Source organism: Aspergillus caelatus (assembly GCF_009193585.1).
Source record: "Aspergillus caelatus strain CBS 763.97 unplaced genomic scaffold BDV27scaffold_12, whole genome shotgun sequence".
Taxonomy (NCBI): domain Eukaryota; kingdom Fungi; phylum Ascomycota; class Eurotiomycetes; order Eurotiales; family Aspergillaceae; genus Aspergillus; species Aspergillus caelatus.
The window spans coordinates 1-20236 of record NW_022475275.1 but is presented as its reverse complement, the minus strand read 5'-3'; the positions used below and the strand labels follow the sequence as shown (position 1 = coordinate 20236).

Below are 20236 nucleotides of genomic sequence, written 5' to 3'. Positions count from 1 at the left end.
CCGAAGAAAAACCTCCGCAGTTATCGCGAGTGGAATCACAAGCTATTGCTGGTGGTTTCGCGACTCTCATTTTTGTGACAAGAGAATCAAGGATAACCGCGGCGACTTGTCATACGGTACTTTTCCGTTTACTTCTTGATCACCGAAGCCCTTCCGAAACGCCTTCTCCGAGCCGCACCGGCCGAATTTATCCCAATTCTTTCACCCCACCATTGCCCGCGGGGCTCAAAGACAAAATGGTGCATTCAACGCCAGTACCGAGCAGTGGTTTCCAAGCTTTGATCCTTTGTGGTCCCGGCGAGAGCTTGAATACGATTTCCTCCAACCCGGAAGAGAATCCAAAATGTTTAATTCCCATAGCAGTATGTGTTGGCGATTCTCAGAGCCGGCTCCAATAGCAGGAAGTCACTAACATCAATTGATGTTCAGCTAAGGCCGATGGTGTACTACCCGCTGGACTGGTGCAAGCGCGCAGGGATAACTGGTGAGTAATGGATGCGCGCCTCCTTCAGGGTATTGTATTCTGCGGTTTTAGCATAATTTCTGACTATTTAGATATCATACTGATTACACCTCCCTCCGCTCTTACTCCTCTTAAGGCCGCTCTACAACAAAATCCTTATCTTACGTCACTCCCTTCGCCGTCACCTACCGTTATAGCCCCGAAGGATCTCAAGATGACGACAGGAACAGCGGAATTACTCCGACTACCAGAGGTCCAAGCTTGCATTCGATCCAATTTCCTGCTCCTAAGCTGCGATCTACTATGCGATATCCCCGGTGAACATCTTCTTGAGGCATGGTTAGTCTCACAAGGTGAATTGGGACCAGCTTCCCAAGGAGGCTTGTCCGTGTTCTATCCCGCGAAAGGCATTAAGGACGAGGTCAAGAAAGAGCCGACAGATTTCATGGCAATCACCTCTCTCGAGCAAGATGAGGTCCCAGCTATCTCGCGATATAAACTCTCGAAACTGGTTTTGTCGATGCCGATGGATACATTGAAAGAGCAGATAGAGGAAGATAAGAGCTTTTTACTCCGTCATACCTTGGTTGAGAAGCATGCCTCGGTTAAGATGTTAACCAGCTATCGAGATGCACACTTATACATTCTGCCTAAGTGGGTCCAATCGCTTGCCCAGTACCAGGAGCGGTTTGAATCCGTTAGCGAAGACTTGATTGGGTACTGGGCGAAAGCGGAGTGGCAGCGCGGACTGAGTGAGAAGCTCGGCATTAATAAGATATTGGGCGGACAGAATGAGAACCAAGAAGATCACGGAAGCAATGACGGCGATTTATTGGAGGAAGAGATCGATCTTCGCGGCATGACCACTACCCACGCGCAGGGTTCCGAGGTCCGGTCTACAACGTCCACTCCTAATGCCCAGTCCTCGGTGGAAGTGCCATCAATTCTAGCATACATGACCAAGTCGTCTGAGCAACTCGTTCGGCGCGTGGACAGTTCCGCTTTGGTGTTAGCGATGTCACTGCGTCTCGCTAAGCTCGAGTCTGTTGAAGAGGTTGGCCGTGCTGCTGCTTCGCCTTTCAGTCATGCCTCGAAGATTGCTACTCCTGAAGGAATTGCCTCAAAGTCTATTGTCACCAAAGGTGACTGCTTACTAGGATCCAATGTGACGGTAAGACACCTTGCCTTTCATTTATTGAATGGTTCAACTAATATTTTGAAAGGTGGAGGAAAAGTGTGTTATAAAGGAATCGTGCATTTCGCCTAATGCAAAGATTTGCAGTGGTGCTCGCTTGACGAGGTAGGCGTTCTGTAGCCCAGCTACATCCTAACGCTATACAGTCTCTAATCTCATTTAGATGTGTAATTATGGACAATGCGGTCATCGGGCCAAAGTGTGTACTCACAGGGTGCATCGGTAAGTTGTTTGCGATTCAAAAAGAGAAAGTAGTCGAGTTCATAGTCTGATAATGTTTCAGTGGGTAGATACAGTCAGGTCGGGCGAGAGTCCGTTCTCAAGGTGCGTACGAATCATACCCGCAAATCAGATCGACTGCTGACCAAATTTCTTAGGACTGTGAGGTCCAAGATGGCGTTGTGGTTGAGGAGGAGACCGACGCCAAGAATGAACAATTCATGAGTTTCGAGGGCCTTGACGAGGACGATGAGGATGATATGGACGTCGACGATGACGAGGATAATAATGACGAGGCTGTTTTCTAGATGAATACGATACCAAAAATAAACATCAGCACTTTAGACATCTTAGTTAGGATTTAATGGCCTTACTCAGTCCTCTTCCAGCCCTCCATCCTTTCAAACATAGCTCCCGGCAGTTAGTTGTAGTGCGCTTAAAGGTCGTCGGCTTAAATGGCAACAAGGACCTACTATCCGTTCCGAGAGTGACATACGGCCAGTCGTACGTTGTAATGGCGGCTCAACTACCTCCACTACAACTCCAGATAAAATTGATATCCATCCGCTCTCAGATTGAATGCTGCGTGCAAACCCACCGACTTTAAGCGGATCGGAAGCCCTACTCTCTACACCCATGGTTATATCAATATGTGTTAGAGAACACCAGGATGTGTACTTGTATTATATAGTGCCAGTTTCAATCGTATGACAGGTTTAACCCCATCCCTCTCTTGGTGTGATTATAGTTAAACCAACCATACTGACCTCAACTATACAAGTTTTGTACAACGGTGAGAAGAAAAAATTTTCCATTATGCAGCTCGGATATCAAACAGGGTTAGCAAAGCCATCGCCCTATGTGTTATTATTTCGAAAGTTTAAGATATCTATCCAGGCCCGACAGAGAAAACAAGGGCTGATTTGTGGAAAGATGTACAAACAGACAAAAGACAAGACACATCTCTTATCAGGGAGAGGATGTTACTGTTAATCTGAAAGAAAGAACTTCTCAAGACCATAGAATGAAGATCAGAAAGAGTAGCCACGGTAGGACAGTGTGATACATCATAAGACAAAGGCATCCCAGATTGTCACAAATAGAGAAAGGCTTCCAAGTTTAATGATAAACCTTTGGCACGTTGTGATAATCTGCTTGTCCTTTACTCGTCAAGATCAGTAACTTTAGGCCCCGGTCAAAATCAACGTTTTTGGAGAGATAAATGAGATTGGGGCACATTAACGTGGCTGTGCATATTTGTAGGCCCCGATAGCTGCAGGGTGAATCCATTCTCCACATCGTTCCATCTTGATACAAAATCATAAACGAGAGTATGTCCCTGGCTGCTTTCGACAGTAAGCCTGAGCTTTAGTCCGTTGTCCTGAGGCTTTCGATTTGGTCAGAGTCGTGTCAGCATCAGCCTCCTTTGTGGTTTCAAACTTCTGGCCCATGAACTTCTTTTGGCATCGTATCTCATGTCCTCGTTGGGCTTGCTGGAGGTTCCGGCTGTGCAAACTACCCTGATTCAACGGGGCACCTAAAGGTCTCCAAGTGCTAGCCTCGTCTTCCCCCAACTGGTCATCCTCCGGCAGGTACTCAGTGGCGTCATCATCGAGAATAGAATCTACGTCCCATGCCTCCTGGCCACTTTGTTTCTTACGATCTGATCTGAGGGTCAGTATAATAGTTCTTTTTACTCCGACCACAACGAAAATTTAGCTCACTTTCAGAGTCACTATTCTCCTCTGCGGAACCCTCCGGGTCAGTATCTGCTTTGTTAGACACAAATGAGGACTTCGAAGGTGTTCTCGGGGCCTTCTTTAGAGTTTTATCCTTGGCCGGGCGGCCTTTCTTGGATTTTCTGGCATTCCTAGAGCCTTTATTCTTCTTGGACGGACTGCTCTTCTTCTTCGCTTTGGAGATTTCTTCAGTAGCAGCATTTAGATCGTTCTGGCTAGTGGGACCAGTGTGAATATTGCCGTTGACGTGGTGAGTGCGAAAATAACCACGGGCAATTGTGCACGGATAGCAAGTCTGCCAACCGCAGGTCAGACAGCGAGACATTCCGGAAGAATTGCGCTTGTTACAGACATCACATTTCGCCGTATGCGTAGTCAACTCTTCGAACTCGCACAGTATTACTTCCTTCCCCATTACAGGCATAGGAGATGGAAACGTGTCGCCCGGCTCATTAGTGGTCTTCAAGACGGTTGTCTCTTTAGGGGAACTTTGCTTGTGAGGATCACCATAATCCATATTAGTGTCTTCAAGAGCACTGCCCGGCCTAAATACTATTTTGGGGTTCTGGGCGATGACAGGCTCGGATTCAGAATTCCTCATGTTGTGCAGGATCGCCGCATGTTCTATCACGGTGTGGTCTGGCTGTGAACAGAACAAGGACAATGCGGAGATATCCCGGCGACGTTCATAGGACTCAGAAGTCTCAATATCGGGAACCAAGATGCGATGCTGTTCAGGACGGGGACTGTTAACGACGCGAGGCGTCACGGTGACTCTCCAGCCTGAGGGAATGGGGTCCCCAAAACGCCAATTCACATACTCGGTTGGAAAGCGAGGCGCGCTTCTCTGAAGATACTGGCTCTCAATAGTGAAGTGTCTGGCACCGGGGCTCAACTCTGTCTGTCCGAACAAGCTTTCACGAAGGGAGAAAGAATCTATGGCCCCACTGGGGTCTGTGCTCTGTCTCTTACCAAATTATCAGAATATTACAGTCATGGGGAGATGTTGTTGAAGGATGGCATACCAGACAAGCTGGACCAACAGTAGGTCTTATAGGTTGGGGGTGGAATAGGTGCTGGCTTGTCTGAGGAGGGGGGAGATAGCGGAGTTGCCTGAAAGGGTCACTGTTGTCGCCCGTCTCGTCTCTATCTAGCATATTGATGGATGTATCAGAGACAGTTGCTTGAATCATTCCTTGTCAGTCCTATCAAACCGCTCAAAACGTCAAAACAGATTAGAAATGGGGATGGGGTTACCTGGAACAGAGTAGTACAACTAGTTGAAGCATAGGAATGAAAGAATTAGGATTTACAAGAACAGATACATAAAGAATATCTGGAGATAATTGTATGATAAAAGAAAAGAAGATGTGGAGTATTAATGCTAAGCGAGATACTGAAATGTACAGATTGAGCAGAAATGTTTTGTGTCAGATGAAAGACCCCGTGAGTTTTTGTATACTTTGGTTGCTGGCGATTCACTTTGGGTGATGTCGTATCTTCTCACACGTACTTAGCAGTTTCCCCATTCAACCTACATTACTCCTATGAAAAGAAAGGTAGGCTACAAATGATTCTACAGTGTCCAAATGGCTCTATAATATAAAACAAAATATGCAGTGGTTCGACGGCTGGTATGATGGTATCTGATCAATGGATCAGCAGATTTGCATCTGTCCAGAGTCCTTGGTCAATGAATTGTACATATGTGGCTATGATGTCACTGGATATTTAAGAGCATTCACTGTAATATAACAAAGGAGAAGAAGAATGAATTTAAAAGGCGTGTTGGGGCTTATGAGCGGTTAAGCTAAGCCGCTTCTTGATATCGTTAGATGATACTCATCTGAACCTGTATAGAGATAAGAACTAGTTCCTCGAGAGCTTAAAGACCATTTCCAAGAGCTAGAGACATGGATTTGTGCAGTTTGTGGCTTCCTATCTCACTCTTTGGTATTATCGTTCTTTGCTTGTTCCTAGATGGAAGAACTCGCCATAACACTGGTTGTAGATTCTTGTGGTTTGGTTGACCCCCTATAAGGCGTGGGTTTATTTGCAAGGGATTTACTTGGAAGGCATTGTGGATTATTATTATTAGGAGGGCTATCAGGTTTTGAGCGGTGAAGTAGTACTCCTAATGCTTCAATATGGCTCAAGTCTACTGGATACCAATTGAAGGCATATGTCGAATTTACGTCTTTTGTTGAGCTACAAATGTGAAACACTCAAGTCGATCATACTCTTCTTTCTATGCTGAGGCTGTAAACCTAGATGTACGATCTGTCTCGGTATATTGGTTATCTTGATCTTATGCATCCCTTCATTGACATCGAATTAAACGTGCAGAACAAAAAGTCGTCAACAAACCATCATCCCGTGTAGTTCATAAATTTATTTGTGAGCTAAACATGGCACGAAATGTTAGTACTCATTCATTTAGAAGCAGCATTTCAATAGAACAAAAACTTACGAATTCCTTCCTCCGGCAGGGGCTCAATACCAACCACCTCGGCGGCGTTCTTGGTCTCGGCCGCCGACTTGTCTTCCTTCATGAAGGGGAAGGCAAGGACTTCCTTGATACTGTAGTTGTCGGTGAGGAACATGACCAGACGGTCGATACCCATACCCCAACCACCAGTGGGGGGCAGACCGTATTCCAAGCTAGTACAGAAGTTCTCGTCGATGAGCTGAGCCTCGTCGTCGCCCTGGTCCTTCTGGCGGGCCTGCTCCTCGAAACGGAGACGCTGGTCGAAGGGGTCGTTCAACTCAGTGTAGGCGTTGACAATCTCCTTCTTGCAGACGAAGGCCTCGAAACGCTCGCAAAGACCCACGTTCTGGCGGTGGTACTTGGCAAGAGGCGACATCATCTGGGGGTGGCCGGTAATGAAGGTCGGGTTGACGCAAGTCTCCTCGATGAACTCGCCGACCAGCTTGTCAAGCATACGGGCGTTGGTCAATGGGGGAGAACACTCAACGCCAGTCTTCTTCAGCACCTTCTTGAGGAATTCACCCGCCTCAGTGGTGTGTAGCTGGTCACCAGGTGGGAACTTCTCACCAGTGGCCTCCTCGAGGGCCGGGATCATCTCCACACGGCGCCAGGGGGCCTTCCAGTTGACGTTGTATTCCTCGCCAGACTGGGTATGGAAAACAGTCTCGTAACCTCCGGTGACGTGCTTCACCAGGCCGGAGACCAGCTCTTCAGTCAGGTTCATGACATCGTAGACATCGGCATAAGCCCAGTAGAACTCGCAGGTTGTGAATTCGGGGTTGTGGGTAAGGTCAATGCCTTCGTTACGGAATTGACGACCCATTTCGTACACACGCTCAAGGCCTCCAACGATGAGCATCTTCAGGTACAACTCGGGAGCCACGCGCATGAACAGGTTCATGTCGAGGTCGTTGTGGTGAGTGACGAAGGGCTTGGCAGTTGCACCACCGGCGATAGCATTCATCATGGGGGTTTCGACCTCGACGAAGTCGCGGGTGTCGAAGAAGTTGCGGATATAGGAGACAATCTTAGAGCGGGTGATGAAGACATTGCGCGAGCGGTCATTCATGATCAAGTCAAGGTAACGTTGACGGAAGCGCTGTTCCTTGTCCTGGAAACCATAGTGCTCGGAGGGAATAGCGTGCAAGCAAGGAGCCAAGAGCACGACCTCAGAAGCAAAAATAGACAGCTCACCATCGGGGCGGTTCTTGGGGTTACTGCGACCAGGGAAGCCGACAATACCAACAACATCACCTCTCCGGAGATGCTCATGCTGAGCCTCGAAGGAGACATCGCCAGCAGCGTTCTGAGCCTGGCACACTACTTGCACCTTCACACCCTCTGCGCGGATGTCGTAGAAAATCAACTTGGCGCCGGAGGAACGCTTGGTGTAGATTCTACCGGCGATACGAACGGTCTTGTCGGGCAGCTGGTCACCCTTTCCAAGATGCTCATATTCCTTGAGGAACTGGCGCAAGTCATCGGTGACTTGGAATTTGTGAGGGTAGGGGTCGGGTTGCTTGGTCTCGCGCAACTTGTTGATTCTCTTACTGCGGATTTCGAAGTATTGCTAAAGAAAGGTTAAAAGCTCAGGGTTAGCGATCTACAAATTAGACGTGCCACTGCACAGACATCTAAAAGCAGGAGCAAGAAACCTACGTTGGGAGTCAAGTTGGCCTCGTCTTCCTCAGCAGAAGTCTTCTTCGCGGGCTTGGGAGGGGCAGCAGCCTCCTTCTCCTTCTTCTTGGCCTCCTTCTCACGGAGCTTCTGACGGCGCTTCAATTCGGACTTGGAAACCTTCTCACCAGTGACTTCATCGAGCAAGAGGTTGGCCATGGAGGCCTCAGCCTCCTTAACTGCATTAGGTTCCGACATGGTGGATTAAATGGCCTGTCGCTCTGAAGGAGAAGAGTGAGGATAAGAGAAACGGCGGAGGTTCGGTGGGTGAGCCAAAGAATTTTGGGCGGGAGTCTCAACTTTTTTTTCATTGGGTCATTAATTACCCCACGTTAAGAATCAATGACATCCTACAATTCCTATGAGTCATGATATTCTTCATGCGCAGGCTTCTTATGAAATTATCACTTAATATACTTAAAAAATTGACATCCTACCTTAATTGTCTCTTGAAACTAAGACCATCATCTAGTAACTGTCAGTTATGACTCCCATTCTTACCTGGGGCCTTAGGGCTTAGGGCACATAGGCGGGGTTTCTTTTGCCCCTCCATAGATAGAGGTGAACGCACGATATCTCAGAAAGGTGGCTACTGTTGTAAACATGAAATTAAACTGTAGAAACGAAGGATTAGAAACATACACCAGTATCTCTTGTCAAAAATTCCTTGCTATATATGCTTTTGCTGGGTCCGTGTAAATGTACTCGTGACTGCAGATACACTGTAATCTGTTAACATGGCTAATAGTAAGCAGGGCATGCCAACTACTAGTTTCAGGTGGATTTTTTTTTTAAATATGCTTGCTATTTATAAGCAGTCAAGCAAACATATAGTAGCACGGTTGGAAAAAAAAAAAAAAAAAAAAGGCTCTACTAGCTTAGTTGTTGATACATTGACCTAGCTTCACCACGGCTACGGGTTGCATCTCGGTCAACAAAGGGACTTCACAGAGTATTCCGTAATATCAGGACAGTAACTCTCAGCGGTGTGATAATTAATAACCTCAGAAAGATTAATTCAAATGTTTATTGAATTGTGTCTACAGAATTAGAAAAGATCTGAAGCGGGAAAAGAATTTTGAAGTAAAGAAACAAGACAGACAGTATAAGTCAAGTAATGGTATATGAGATCCACTATCCCAGGACCTACAATAGCCGTGTTAAAGCTCTTGACTCTATGATCCCATTACTTCCGATGAAGAACGGCCTGTCTAAGTTTCAAGTCCTGTGTTGACCTACCCTTTCTGTCTTGGGCCACCCCAGGGTTTTTCACTTGGCCACTAGTGGAGTGGGATGGGACAAGCCTAGGGCCGCTTTTTAATTAGTAATTGATTCTGGGGCGTAGTTCAAGACAGAAGTACATGTGCTGAGCGCTCTCTAGATATTGAATTAAGAGCCAGGGTAATCCAGAATTATCTCCAGGGTAGATTTAGCAATAGGATTATGTATCTTTTACATATCTTTATTAGAGCATATGAACCTTTGCGATATCAGTAATTATTACCTAAGGGTTAAATGTAGTTAATTATCTTGCTACATCTGGTTCGAGTCTCAACAAGCGGAAGAATGTCGAAGGACAAAATGTTAGGACAATGTGCAGTGAGGCTAAAAGTCATCCCACAGGAGTCGTCCGATAAGAAACTAAGTTTGGTACAGGAGTCAGTTTACTATACAATTTCAATAAGCATTGTAAGGAGAGCCCCATAACTTGTAATGAAGCGATATTGTAGTATTGAATGTGTACGTAGTAGTTGATAAGTCAGCGCCAATTTCTCCTCGTGGAAGATCGATGAAGTGGAGTGGTTAGCAATGGATATCAATTTAGATGCGGCTGAAAAGGAGAGTGAGAGTGTAACGTATATTATTAAGCCGCTTGAAGAAGAACTGGCATTCTTGAATGATTACTACAGCTACCCAAGGGAAAAGAAAGAGCAATCGGCAGGACCCATCCACAACGCGGTCGTTGTGCTGATGCACCAGCATGCGATATCTGAAAAGGGGCGCTGGCTCGTTTGAAATCCCGGTTCATCAAGGCAGAGGAGGAACACGATGCAGCCTTCAATATCTTTGCGAACAATGATCCACCAGAGAGGTTTATGTGGTACGTTATTTCATATAGAATGGCAGTCGCAGGCTATCAGTATTGGCATCCTTACGCCACCAGATATGAGTGGCTAGAGGGAAGTAGGACGTCTTGAAGAAGCTTTTACGCGAAAAGATCCAGCGGTTTAATATTCTTGTAGGTGCAAGAATTCTACAGTCTTACCGAATTCGGCTTCACCAACAAGCATATGACAAATAACGTTTTGGGCCCGCTGCTCGAGGTTTAGCATGAATATAAACTTGATTGGACAGGCAGTTCCAAAAGTACGGTATATTGTAAATATAGTTTATATTCAATACAAGTATCACCGTGCTATGATATGTGAGCAGAACACACCTACTCGCATATTTGCTTATGTTGTATAAAACATTCACTTTACTTGGGCCCCTCCTCCAGCTTGCTTTGACCATTTTCATTCACTCCTCACACCTACTTACAACCCAGCTGTCTTTCCTACTTGTCGAGTGTTACTCTTGTCACCACCTTCATCTTCATCTCTCAACACACACACACACACACACACACACACACACACACAAAGGGAGCTTTGGGTTGTCGAAGATGTCGCAACTGGGAAGTCCTAGCTACTCTACAGACGGTATATAAGACCCATCTAATCATTGATATGCAGGCTAACAATCTCATTAGCTACCGCTCAGGAATCTCCATCCAAAATGAGGTCTCTAGAGAATAAGGCGATCCAGGTCATTGCACGCGACATGAAGGCCCTAGTCCGGAAGATACAAGACCTCCGCCATATCGGCATAGAAGATAACCGGATTGCTCTACCCAAGATCTGTGTGATAGGAGACCAGAGTACGGGCAAGAGCTCACTCATAGAAGGAATGTCTGAGATAAAGGTTCCCAGAAGCGCTGGTACTTGTACGAGGTGTCCAATGGAGATAAATCTCTCTGAGGGCGAGCCCGGCCAGCCTTGGGTATGCCAGATATATCTATCACGGAGATACATGTACGATGGATCGCGAAAGCTTAGAGCTCCCAGAAAGGCCCAGCCACTTGGTCCATGGATTGAACAAGACCAGGAAGATGAACACTTCATCACGCTGTCCGACAAGGACCAGATTCAAGAAGCCATCAAGTGGGCCCAGCTTGCTATTCTGAATCCAGGACAGCCTTCCAGAGAATATATTCCAGGAGAAAACACGGGCACCAATACGCATTACCAAGTCAAGTTCTCGCCTAACATTGTGCGACTTGACATCTCTGCGCCCGACTTTCCCAATTTATCATTCTATGATCTTCCTGGCGTCATTAGCCAGGCAGAGTTAGACGAAGAGAGATATCTTATCTTGCTCATTGAAAACCTCGTCAAGGAGTACATCTCACAGCAAAACTGTATTGTTTTGTTGACTTTGCCCATGACGGATGACGCAACAAACTCCAGCGCAGCACGCATCATGCGAAACGTGCGTGGTGCTCACCAACGCACCTTAGGTGTATTGACAAAGCCTGATAGAATACAGGCAGGTGAATCATATTCGCAATGGGTAGATATCTTGGAGGGCTACAAATTCAAACTTGGACATGGCTACTACATTGTTCGCAACAACCCGGATCCAACGATCGAACATTACCAAGCCCGAGAAGAGGAGGACGACTTCTTTGCTTCACCCCCTTGGACGGCTGAAGAGTTGGCACCCTACCAGGATAGGTTTGGAACTCGTCGCCTTCAAACATCGCTTTCAAGCCTCCTTCTAGAGCAGATACAGGGTTGTCTTCCGGGGATCATTGAGCAAATCGATAATAAGGCCACTCGTATCAATGAGGAACTTAAAGAGCTCCCTGATCCACCTTCCGCCAATGTTCTATACATCTTATGCAAACTTCTTTATGATCTGGGAGACAGGATTCGCGCTAACTTTGAAGGAGGCTCTTCGGATTACCCTCTGCTGAAGATCTGGGGCCATATAGCGCAGGACTTTAGAGCGGCATTGATCCGTACGCGCCCAACAGTGTCGCTTCTATCACAATCGGATCGAACATCTTTTCCAGTACAGCCCGGTGGAGATTCGGACTGCGAAATGACATCAGCACCAAGACCAGTGAAACGCAAGTCGCCCAGTATCCCTCCAGATCCGCAGACACCGAAACCGGGACCTTCGGGATACTTTACCAACCACTTTAACCAGTTCGTCCAACCTGCTCGAGTCTTCACCTGGGAAAACATCCGCGAAATTAATGAGGACTCATGCCGTGCTGGAATCCCCGACCAGGCAGATCCCAAGGCCCTCGAGAAGCTCCGGCAACTGAGTGTCGAGCATTGGGATGGACCAATGCTTGTTTTCCTCAAGGCGACGCATAATCTAGTCAAAGAGATGCTGCTGAAGCAGCTCAGAGAAGTGTTTTCTCAGTACTATCAGACAACCCTCTTCAGGGAATTGAAAAGGATCCTCGAGAAATACCTTGGAGAACTTCAGGAGCAACATACAAAGTACGCCGTCGACAATTACAACATCGAACATCACAAACCGTTCACTATGGCTACAGCACAACTTGAACATGCTACCAAGGACGCGCACCACTTTCTGAGTACTCGGCGCCACATGGCTAGAGCAGATTTATACCTCGAACTTCAGGGAAAGTTTCCAGAAAATGACATCCGAAAGGCAGCCGAGCTCAAGAAGCTGACAACAGCTGAACTTGGACCCGACAGGTTCTTCCAAGAAGTAAAGATGATGGCGGTAAGCTTATTGTCACTCTTAACATTCTGCACAGACGTTGACTTTCTAGTCCACTCGGGGTTACTATGAGGTAGCCAGTTCACGATTCGTCGATTCTACCTGTCAGGGTATCCATACCAGACTTTTTTCAAAATGCCGAGAAGAACTCGTCTCAGTTATCGAAAAAGAGTTACATATCTCTGATACAGATGGTATGTCACTTGAACGATGCCAAGAGCTCATGGCTCCAGACCTTGAACGCCAACGTCGACGCCAGTACCTGCTTAAGGAGAAGAAAAAGATTACCCAAGCACAAGAGTGGCTCTCGGCGATCAAGAAAGAGGAAGACGAGGAAAAGTTCACGTTACCTCTAGTCTTCAGATCCCAAACTCCGGAAAAGCTCCCCAAAGGCATATAGTTGAATATATGCTAGGTCATTAGTCTGTCATAATACTTGACCCATAGTTTCTCTTGTATTCCTGCTCTTTGCGTGTTTGCAAAAGACTGCTGCGAGGGTTTCGTGAAAGATGTGGGGTTGCTGGTTCGTCCAAATCAGGCAATGAGGATTTGCTGGATACACGATTGAAGATATGGCCGAATTACGATGTACGTGAACACAAAGTGGAATCATCCTGTTAGGGCCACAATGTCGCATAAACAGTCACGTATGCCAATCTATCCAAAAGGTTACCATATCTAGAGTTGAAGATATTTTCGGTAGACGCCTTGCTCTATAGTCGCTTACCATCCTTGTAAGTCAATGTATTCACCTCGACTGATTTATCCACCGTAAAATAATAGCAAATAATATGTACTAATAATTTTTCATAGTCCCCGCGCATGCTCAGACTTACCATCCATAGAGTATCTGACTGTCACTGTAGTGGTGAGGGAAACCCCGCACCGGTTCGATTTTGGCAGTACATTTATCACTATATTCGCGAAAGGGACTAGGACTAGCTGCTCTCAACACTGGAGAGCTGCAGATTATAAATAGATTGTATCTTTTATTATTCATCCATATACCTTCGTACTACTGTCCCAAAGAGGAAGGAAGCTATAAACCACCATGGACGAAAGCGGTGAATTTTACTGCCAAGTTATTTATGGAATATCCGCTTTTAGGCTCTCTTTCTCCTGATGGGACTCTGGACATCTTTAGCATTCAGGCCCAAGAAAGTTCCCGGTCCTAGCTTGAGAAAACTTTCTACGGTATCCTTATCCTTACTTACCTCTCTCTTTGCATGATCGATATCACATTTCATCCTCACTCTCTTCTCCATTGCGACGTCACCAAACTTATCTTTTGATACCTACCTACATTCCCCACCCCACCCATTGTTTTCCCAATGCTTCAAGTACCAGTGCGGGAACATACCAACGTGGCCTCCACCAAGGCTATCATCTTGGTATATACTGCATAAACCCAGTCGCTAGATGGTTATAATTGACATGACTTGCTGCTAGGTCGGTGGCCCATCCAGAGGAACCCGTTTCAGGCCTCTGTCTCTCGATGTGCCCAAGGTTAGTGGCCCCCTCCGTTGATCTCCCATGACCCCTGAATAATCTCCGAGCATGTGCTAATGAGTGATCTGATCTATCATTAGCCTCTTTTCGAAGTTGCCGGACATCCTATCATCTATCATGGCCTTAAAGCCCTCGCGAAGATCCCCGATATCCGAGATGTGTACCTAGTCGGTTACTACGACGAGACGGTCTTTCGCGACTTCATCAAAGACTCCACCAAGGAGTTCCCCCAATTCCGCATTCAATATCTGCGCGAATACACGTCTCTAGGTACCGCTGGTGGTCTCTACCACTTCCGCGATGCCATTCTCAAGGGCAAACCGGAGCGCATCTTCGTACTCAATGCCGACGTCTGTTGCTCTTTCCCGCTTGGGGAGATGCTGAGGCTGTTTGAGGAGAAGGATGCTGAGGCTGTTATTCTTGGAACCAGAGTGAACAATGATGCTGCCACCAACTTCGGATGCATAGTTTCCGATTCGCATACCAAGCGAGTGCTTCACTATGTCGAGAAACCCGAATCGCATATCTCCAACCTCATTAACTGCGGTGTATATCTGTTTGCGACTGAGTGCATTTTCCCTTCCATCCGCAGTGCTATCAAACGCCGCACCACCAGGCCCCGTCTGGTATCCTACCCGTCCTCTGAGAATCTGGAATCGTCATTCGTCGCTGCCGAGGAAGACTCGGAAAAGAGCGAAGTTCTCCGCCTGGAGCAGGATATCCTGTCAGACCTTGCCGACAGCAACCGATTTTTCGTCCACGAAACGAAAGATTTCTGGCGCCAGATTAAGACTGCCGGCTCTGCCGTCCCTGCCAATGCTCTCTACCTCCAGAAGGCCTTCCAGGCCCAATCCGATGAACTTACCCCTCCTTCCGCGACCATTGTTCCCCCAGTTTTCATCCACCCCTCCGCAACCGTTGATCCCACGGCGAAGCTGGGACCCAATGTCTCAATTGGCCCCCGTGCGGTTGTGGGTGCAGGAGCCCGTGTTAAGGATTCGATCGTGCTCGAGGATGCTGAGATCAAACACGACGCTTGCGTGATGCACTCGATCATAGGATGGAGCAGCCGGGTCGGTGCCTGGGCCCGTGTCGAGGGTACCCCTATCGCGAATGGAACTCATTCCACCAGCATCGTGAAGCACGGCGTCAAGGTACAGAGCATCACCATCCTGGGTAAGGAGTGCGCCGTTGGTGATGAAGTACGGGTGCAAAACTGTGTGTGTCTGCCGTACAAGGAACTCAAGCGTGTATGTGCCTCTTCTATCCCTCAAATGTTCTCTTAACACAACTAATCACATATCCAGGATGTCGCCAACGAGGTCATTATGTAAACATACATGGAATCGTAACATTGGGTGGACTCGTGAATATCAATTGTGGTCCATATCTTTCCTTCTATGTCTTGGAACTAATACTATCTCTTATATCAGCCTTGACTCATTTTGATCTATAACTCTGGCAAGCCATGGACTTTGTTTAACCTCCTTAGCATTAACTATGTGCTTCATATGCTCAAGCCAAATACAATACTCTAGACTACGGTTGCTTCTCCCGGAGAGAAAGAAATATTTAGAGAGAGAAAAATACCACAAATATACAAATCTGGCATGATTCATGATCACAACATCTAAGACTGACAGAAAGGACGACATCTTTGATATAAACAATACACCTATTACGCCCTGACAAAACAAGTATTAACCCTTCACTGCAAGATCGTAACACATCAGATCGAGTTTCATATAATCGACACATTACCAGGTCCGTTGTAACCAGACAGCCCCCAATACTGTACAATTCCCAGTGGTTGTCCAGTTATATCCAGGAAATGGTGTGTACCGCAAGAGCTCATCTATATGCCGCGGGATCATAATGCGTCTGCTCTGTTGGGTGACTGTACCCGTCATGCCCATAGGCGCTGAATCGGACACGAGGACGAGTAGGCGTCGGCTGATAATAATCCTGTGCCTCACCACCATGATGCTGCTCAAAGGTGGAACTGGCACCATACACGGGCGGGGGCATCGCCTGACCGGAATAATTACCCGGAGCAGGGATATCGCTGTAGACATCATCCGTGTGATGATTCGAACGAAGCGCGGGATGTTGTTCATCAAGTCCACCATAAGGGCCCATACCTCCCGACAAGGCACTGCTGCTGCGATCGTGCATCTTGTAATCGTTCAAGGCTGGGTTGCTGGCCATGGGGTCGTACTCGCCCAGACGAGTTTGACGTCTGCGTACGATAACATCGAGGGCGATGGCGGCGATGTACGAGATATTCCCCAAGACAGTGAAGGCGAACAATGCCTTGTATATCCGACAAACGGTGATACCAGTAGAAGTAGCCCAGTACGTGGCGTTGCAGGTAGTCAAGATCGTTTGGGACATGCTCCAGCTCAGGAGGCCGAGGGAGATGAGCCAGAGAAGAAGACAGATCGTATTCGATAGGAGTGATAGGCGCGGTGAGAGGCCATAGCAGCAGTGGGTTATGGTAGTCAGGATGTAATTAAGAAGGGAAAGGATAACGGTGATCAGCAACTAGGGTGTGTTTATGTTAGTTTTATTTCTTGAGGCTGTGGGTTTGTCATGCGGGACTTACGACCAGGAATGCCCAAGGAAGTTTGAAGCCACCTTGGTGGAGGTTGTAGATGAAGACGGCTAGAATAATACCGACGACCAGAGTAGAGATAAAGCCCACAGCGCGGATGGCATGAAATGGTATTGCAGGATACGCCGATGGTTTCACGGATCTGGGTTTGGATCGCATGTTGATATCTGTTTGAGTCAAGGTGGTGATGCGCTTGGATCAAGCAGTAATCAATCGATATTAATTAATTCTTTGGCTCGTGTGGGGGATAATATGTATGGATGTTGATATGATAACAAAACAAAGATCCACTTGTCGTCAGTGCCACCACGCGTGAAGGAGGTGGTTGAATAAAATTTTTGATATCCCTTGAACCAACAAGAAGGAATATGAGTGGGAATAAATAAAGAAAGTGAAAATGCGAATCAACAAGGGAGAAAAACAGAAAAAAGCTCAACGAGCGAAGGCTGTGGGTTGTTGATCCAGACAGGCGTCGCAATGCAAAGCCTCCTCTGTGGCCGATCTTTGGCTCCACTGCGGGTGTTGCTAAAGAAAGAAACCAACCACAAGGATGGAGTCCACTAGTGGCATAGTCAAATACGATGACGATTGTTGCTGAGGTGGTTTTTGCCCCCAGTCATTCATTCAAATAGCATCCAAGAAGTCAAGTACCTGTATCACCGTTCAGAGGACTGTGTCAGCTTGGGCTAGATTGTTTCCGGATAAATTGAAAAAGTGTGGATCCTGAACAATCGCCATTATATTTTCTCCACACGTGCTGTCCAGGGCAACGATCACATGACATGCCAGCCTTTAGGCTTTAGGCATCCCCATTGCGGTCCAACTGCCAATCTGCTGTCAAACAGAGCAAACCTCTTCCCCGCCTGCCGAGCCATCGGTATTTGGAGACGATTATTCATCTTTTCTTGAAATCAATGAAAACGATGCTTACTTATGTCAGTAACTAGTCAAAAGGTCTAGTATCAGGTGCTGACCAATCCAATAGTTTTCGTCAATGTCAACACATATCTCTATCATTGGTATCCATGATCCATAGCTCATCATGAGAATTCCATTCTTTTTATAGCATCAACATATCAATCAATGGCGTCCCTTCTAACTGATACCCTTCCCTGGCATGATGGCGAAATACAAATGCGCAGCTTGCTGCGTATTCCGCCTATCATCAACCCCACAGTGCCTTCTCTAAGTTACGGGGCAACTTATTTGCTCTTAAACTCGCCTTTGCTTGCTATCGGTGCCGTTGATCGAGAGGGCCGGCCTTGGTCAACGCTTTGGGGTGGTGAAGTAGGCTTCGCCAAGCCAACTTCTCAATCCAAGATCGAGGTTAGGACCCCTGTTGATAGCAAGCACGATCCTCTAGCAGATATACTGCTACATAACAACTCAGGGGAGTCCGGGCAGTTGGTCTCTGGCTTAGTTGTCGATCTAGCGACCCGCAAAAGGGCAAAGCTTTTTGGGAGGAAAATCACAGGATCAATACAAATGGACGAAGAGAACCAGACTGGCCCCAGCAAAGTAGGGTTTGCGCATTTGTTTGTGCAAATAGAAGGAAGTCTTGGTAAGAATTGGAATGAAAAGACTATATCCATGAGGTACTTACAACTGTAGGCAATTGTCCCAAGTATATAAATATTAGAAACATTACCCCGACTCTGCCTACTCCAAGACTAATCTCGGAGTCCCCTCAACTGCCCTCTAGCGCTTTGAAGCTCCTTGATCGTGCGGACACGTTGTTTATATCCTCACGACATGGAGACGTGGATATGGATACCAACATCCGTGGTGGACCTCCAGGCTTTGTCCGTGTTATATCTAACGAACCCAGCGGAGCCGTATTTGCTTACCCGGAATATTCTGGCAATCGCCTGTATCAAACTCTGGGTAACCTTAAAACAACACCCTTGGCGGGTTTTGTCTTTCCGGATTTTGAAACAGGAGATGCATTATACGTCACTGGACAAACTGAGGTCTTGGTGGGGAAAGAGGCCGCCGCTCTCATTCCACGATCGAACCTAGCCGTGAAAGTGACTGTCACCGCAGCTCGGTACGTAGAGAAAACATTAGCATTTCGTGGCGTTGCAGGAGCAAAATCTCCATATAATCCAGGTGTACGATATTTGGCCAGCGAAAAGGCTAGCCCTGCTGCTATAGGAGATGAAAAATCCTCTGTTACAGCTATGTTGGTGAAGAAGGAGTTACTTACCCCGACAATATGCCGGTTTCGTTTTCAAATATCAAATCCATCGAAGATTGGGACATGGGCGCCTGGACAATATGCTACCCTCTCCTTCCAAGAAGAGTTGGACATGGGGTATAGCCACATGAAAGATGATGACCCACTGAGTATCAACGATGACTATGTCCGAACTTTCACAATTTCGTCCTATCCAGTACATAACCGCTCTACAGAGTTTGAGATAACTGCTCGGAGACACGGTAATGTAACCGATCACCTTTTCAGAACCAACGAGCGAGCGGGTTTGGAGGTACCTTTGAAAGGCTTCGGCGGTGACTTCTATTTGAAAACACCAAGTGAGCATCACAAAATTCCATTCATAGCCGGTGGTATCGGAATTACGCCACTTCTTGCCCAACTCCCTGATATCGATGTCAGTCGCTTACGTTTGCTTTGGTCAATTTCCATTCGTGACCTTGGTCTGGTTTTGGACACATTCAATCGATTCCCTCAATTACCCCACGCCACAGGCCTTTTCATATCTGGGCCTGAGCCACAGGATGAGAAGATTACTGAACAACTGGAGACATTAATCGCATCTGGGGCACGAGTTGAACGTCGCCGAATGGAAGCTATAGATCTAGATCTGTCATTGGCGGACGTATGGTACTTCTGTGGTGGTCCTTCCTTGAAGAGTTCGGTGTGGAATTGGCTTACCGGAAAAGAAATAGTACATGAAGATTTCCACTATTGACTTAATGAGATATCGTTGAAGGATCTCGCATTGCGGTATATCTTAGGACATATATATATCTCTCTCTCTCATGTGTATCTACAACATGGCACTGCGGTGGAGTTGAGTATAAGGTCATTTAGTTCAATAAAGTCAAGAATATTGAATTGGTCTAAAAGACTAGTATATACATTGATACGACCAGTACGTCATGTGGTGCCCTTAATCCCATTGTGTCCATGGACCATAACCCGAATAGAATTTCGACCTCCGCACCGAACCACTAAAACGCGTTATCGATTGCTGCCTCCGCATAACCTCACCGAACAATCAGCATTATAACAACTCCAGAACCCATTGCAGTCCACTCCCTCTTCCTTCTCTTCCTTCTCCTCCAGACACAACCTACACAAAATAACAACCCATCTCCAAAACCAAGACTCCGAACTGCCAGGGAACCTGGGCCCGACCCCGCGTCCCTCGTCACCTCAGACCCCTCCCCTCAAAACACAAGTTCACCACCAACAACCAAAATGTCCACCTACGAAGGTACGACCCCGCGTCTCCTTAAATCTAGCAAAAAACTAAAAAATTGGGAGATCAAAATCTCTCCCGTA

The 20236-nt window shown here is 46.9% G+C and overlaps 9 protein-coding genes across 9 annotated transcripts; 4 read left to right on the top strand and 5 right to left on the bottom strand.

Moving 5' to 3' along the window:
• Positions 1–40: 40 nt before the first annotated feature.
• On the top strand, positions 41–2243 carry BDV27DRAFT_120824 (translation initiation factor eIF2B subunit gamma). Its single transcript, XM_032065215.1, has 7 exons — positions 41–362; positions 430–484; positions 556–1634; positions 1687–1763; positions 1822–1880; positions 1942–1982; positions 2036–2243. Exons 1-7 carry the CDS (start codon positions 237–239, stop codon positions 2183–2185), a joined length of 1587 nt encoding a protein of 528 aa, XP_031932452.1. The 5' UTR covers positions 41–236; the 3' UTR covers positions 2186–2243.
• A 953-nt stretch (positions 2244–3196) lies between these two features.
• On the bottom strand, positions 3197–4773 carry BDV27DRAFT_141223 (uncharacterized protein; the record flags this gene model as incomplete). Its single annotated transcript, XM_032069784.1, has 3 exons — positions 3197–3540; positions 3602–4583; positions 4642–4773. The coding sequence occupies 3 exons, from the start codon at positions 4771–4773 to the stop codon at positions 3197–3199; spliced, it is 1458 nt and encodes a 485-aa protein (XP_031932451.1).
• Positions 4774–5845: 1072 nt separating this feature from the next.
• BDV27DRAFT_120821 (lysine--tRNA ligase KRS1) lies at positions 5846–8032 on the bottom strand. Its single transcript, XM_032065214.1, has 3 exons — positions 7764–8032; positions 6087–7674; positions 5846–6018 (listed from the first exon to the last, which is right to left on the bottom strand). Exons 1-3 carry the CDS (start codon positions 7977–7979, stop codon positions 6008–6010), a joined length of 1815 nt encoding a protein of 604 aa, XP_031932450.1. The 5' UTR covers positions 7980–8032; the 3' UTR covers positions 5846–6007.
• Positions 8033–10446: 2414 nt separating this feature from the next.
• On the top strand, positions 10447–12984 carry BDV27DRAFT_165563 (putative dynamin GTPase; the record flags this gene model as incomplete). The annotated part of the gene is made up of 4 exons (XM_032073967.1): positions 10447–10483; positions 10534–11093; positions 11370–12587; positions 12637–12984. The coding sequence occupies 4 exons, from the start codon at positions 10447–10449 to the stop codon at positions 12982–12984; spliced, it is 2163 nt and encodes a 720-aa protein (XP_031932449.1).
• BDV27DRAFT_120820 (uncharacterized protein) lies at positions 12983–13479 on the bottom strand. Its single transcript, XM_032065213.1, has 2 exons — positions 13312–13479; positions 12983–13241 (listed from the first exon to the last, which is right to left on the bottom strand). Exon 2 carries the CDS (start codon positions 13219–13221, stop codon positions 13012–13014), a length of 210 nt encoding a protein of 69 aa, XP_031932448.1. The 5' UTR covers positions 13222–13241; positions 13312–13479; the 3' UTR covers positions 12983–13011.
• Positions 13480–13823: 344 nt separating this feature from the next.
• On the top strand, positions 13824–15472 carry BDV27DRAFT_9033 (mannose-1-phosphate guanylyltransferase). The gene is made up of 4 exons (XM_032077910.1): positions 13824–13975; positions 14034–14090; positions 14174–15343; positions 15401–15472. The coding sequence occupies exons 1-4, from the start codon at positions 13916–13918 to the stop codon at positions 15425–15427; spliced, it is 1314 nt and encodes a 437-aa protein (XP_031932447.1). The 5' UTR covers positions 13824–13915; the 3' UTR covers positions 15428–15472.
• Positions 15449–15858, bottom strand: BDV27DRAFT_9022 (uncharacterized protein). The gene has a single exon (XM_032077907.1). The coding sequence runs from the start codon at positions 15746–15748 to the stop codon at positions 15518–15520; it is 231 nt and encodes a 76-aa protein (XP_031932446.1). The 5' UTR covers positions 15749–15858; the 3' UTR covers positions 15449–15517.
• On the bottom strand, positions 15660–17348 carry BDV27DRAFT_120818 (uncharacterized protein). Its single transcript, XM_032065212.1, has 2 exons — positions 16699–17348; positions 15660–16637 (listed from the first exon to the last, which is right to left on the bottom strand). Exons 1-2 carry the CDS (start codon positions 16864–16866, stop codon positions 15945–15947), a joined length of 861 nt encoding a protein of 286 aa, XP_031932445.1. The 5' UTR covers positions 16867–17348; the 3' UTR covers positions 15660–15944.
• A 1-nt stretch (position 17349) lies between these two features.
• BDV27DRAFT_120817 (putative oxidoreductase, FAD-binding) lies at positions 17350–19777 on the top strand. Its single transcript, XM_032065211.1, has 3 exons — positions 17350–17642; positions 17693–18268; positions 18319–19777. Exons 2-3 carry the CDS (start codon positions 17791–17793, stop codon positions 19638–19640), a joined length of 1800 nt encoding a protein of 599 aa, XP_031932444.1. The 5' UTR covers positions 17350–17642; positions 17693–17790; the 3' UTR covers positions 19641–19777.
• The last annotated feature ends 459 nt before the right edge of the window (positions 19778–20236 follow it).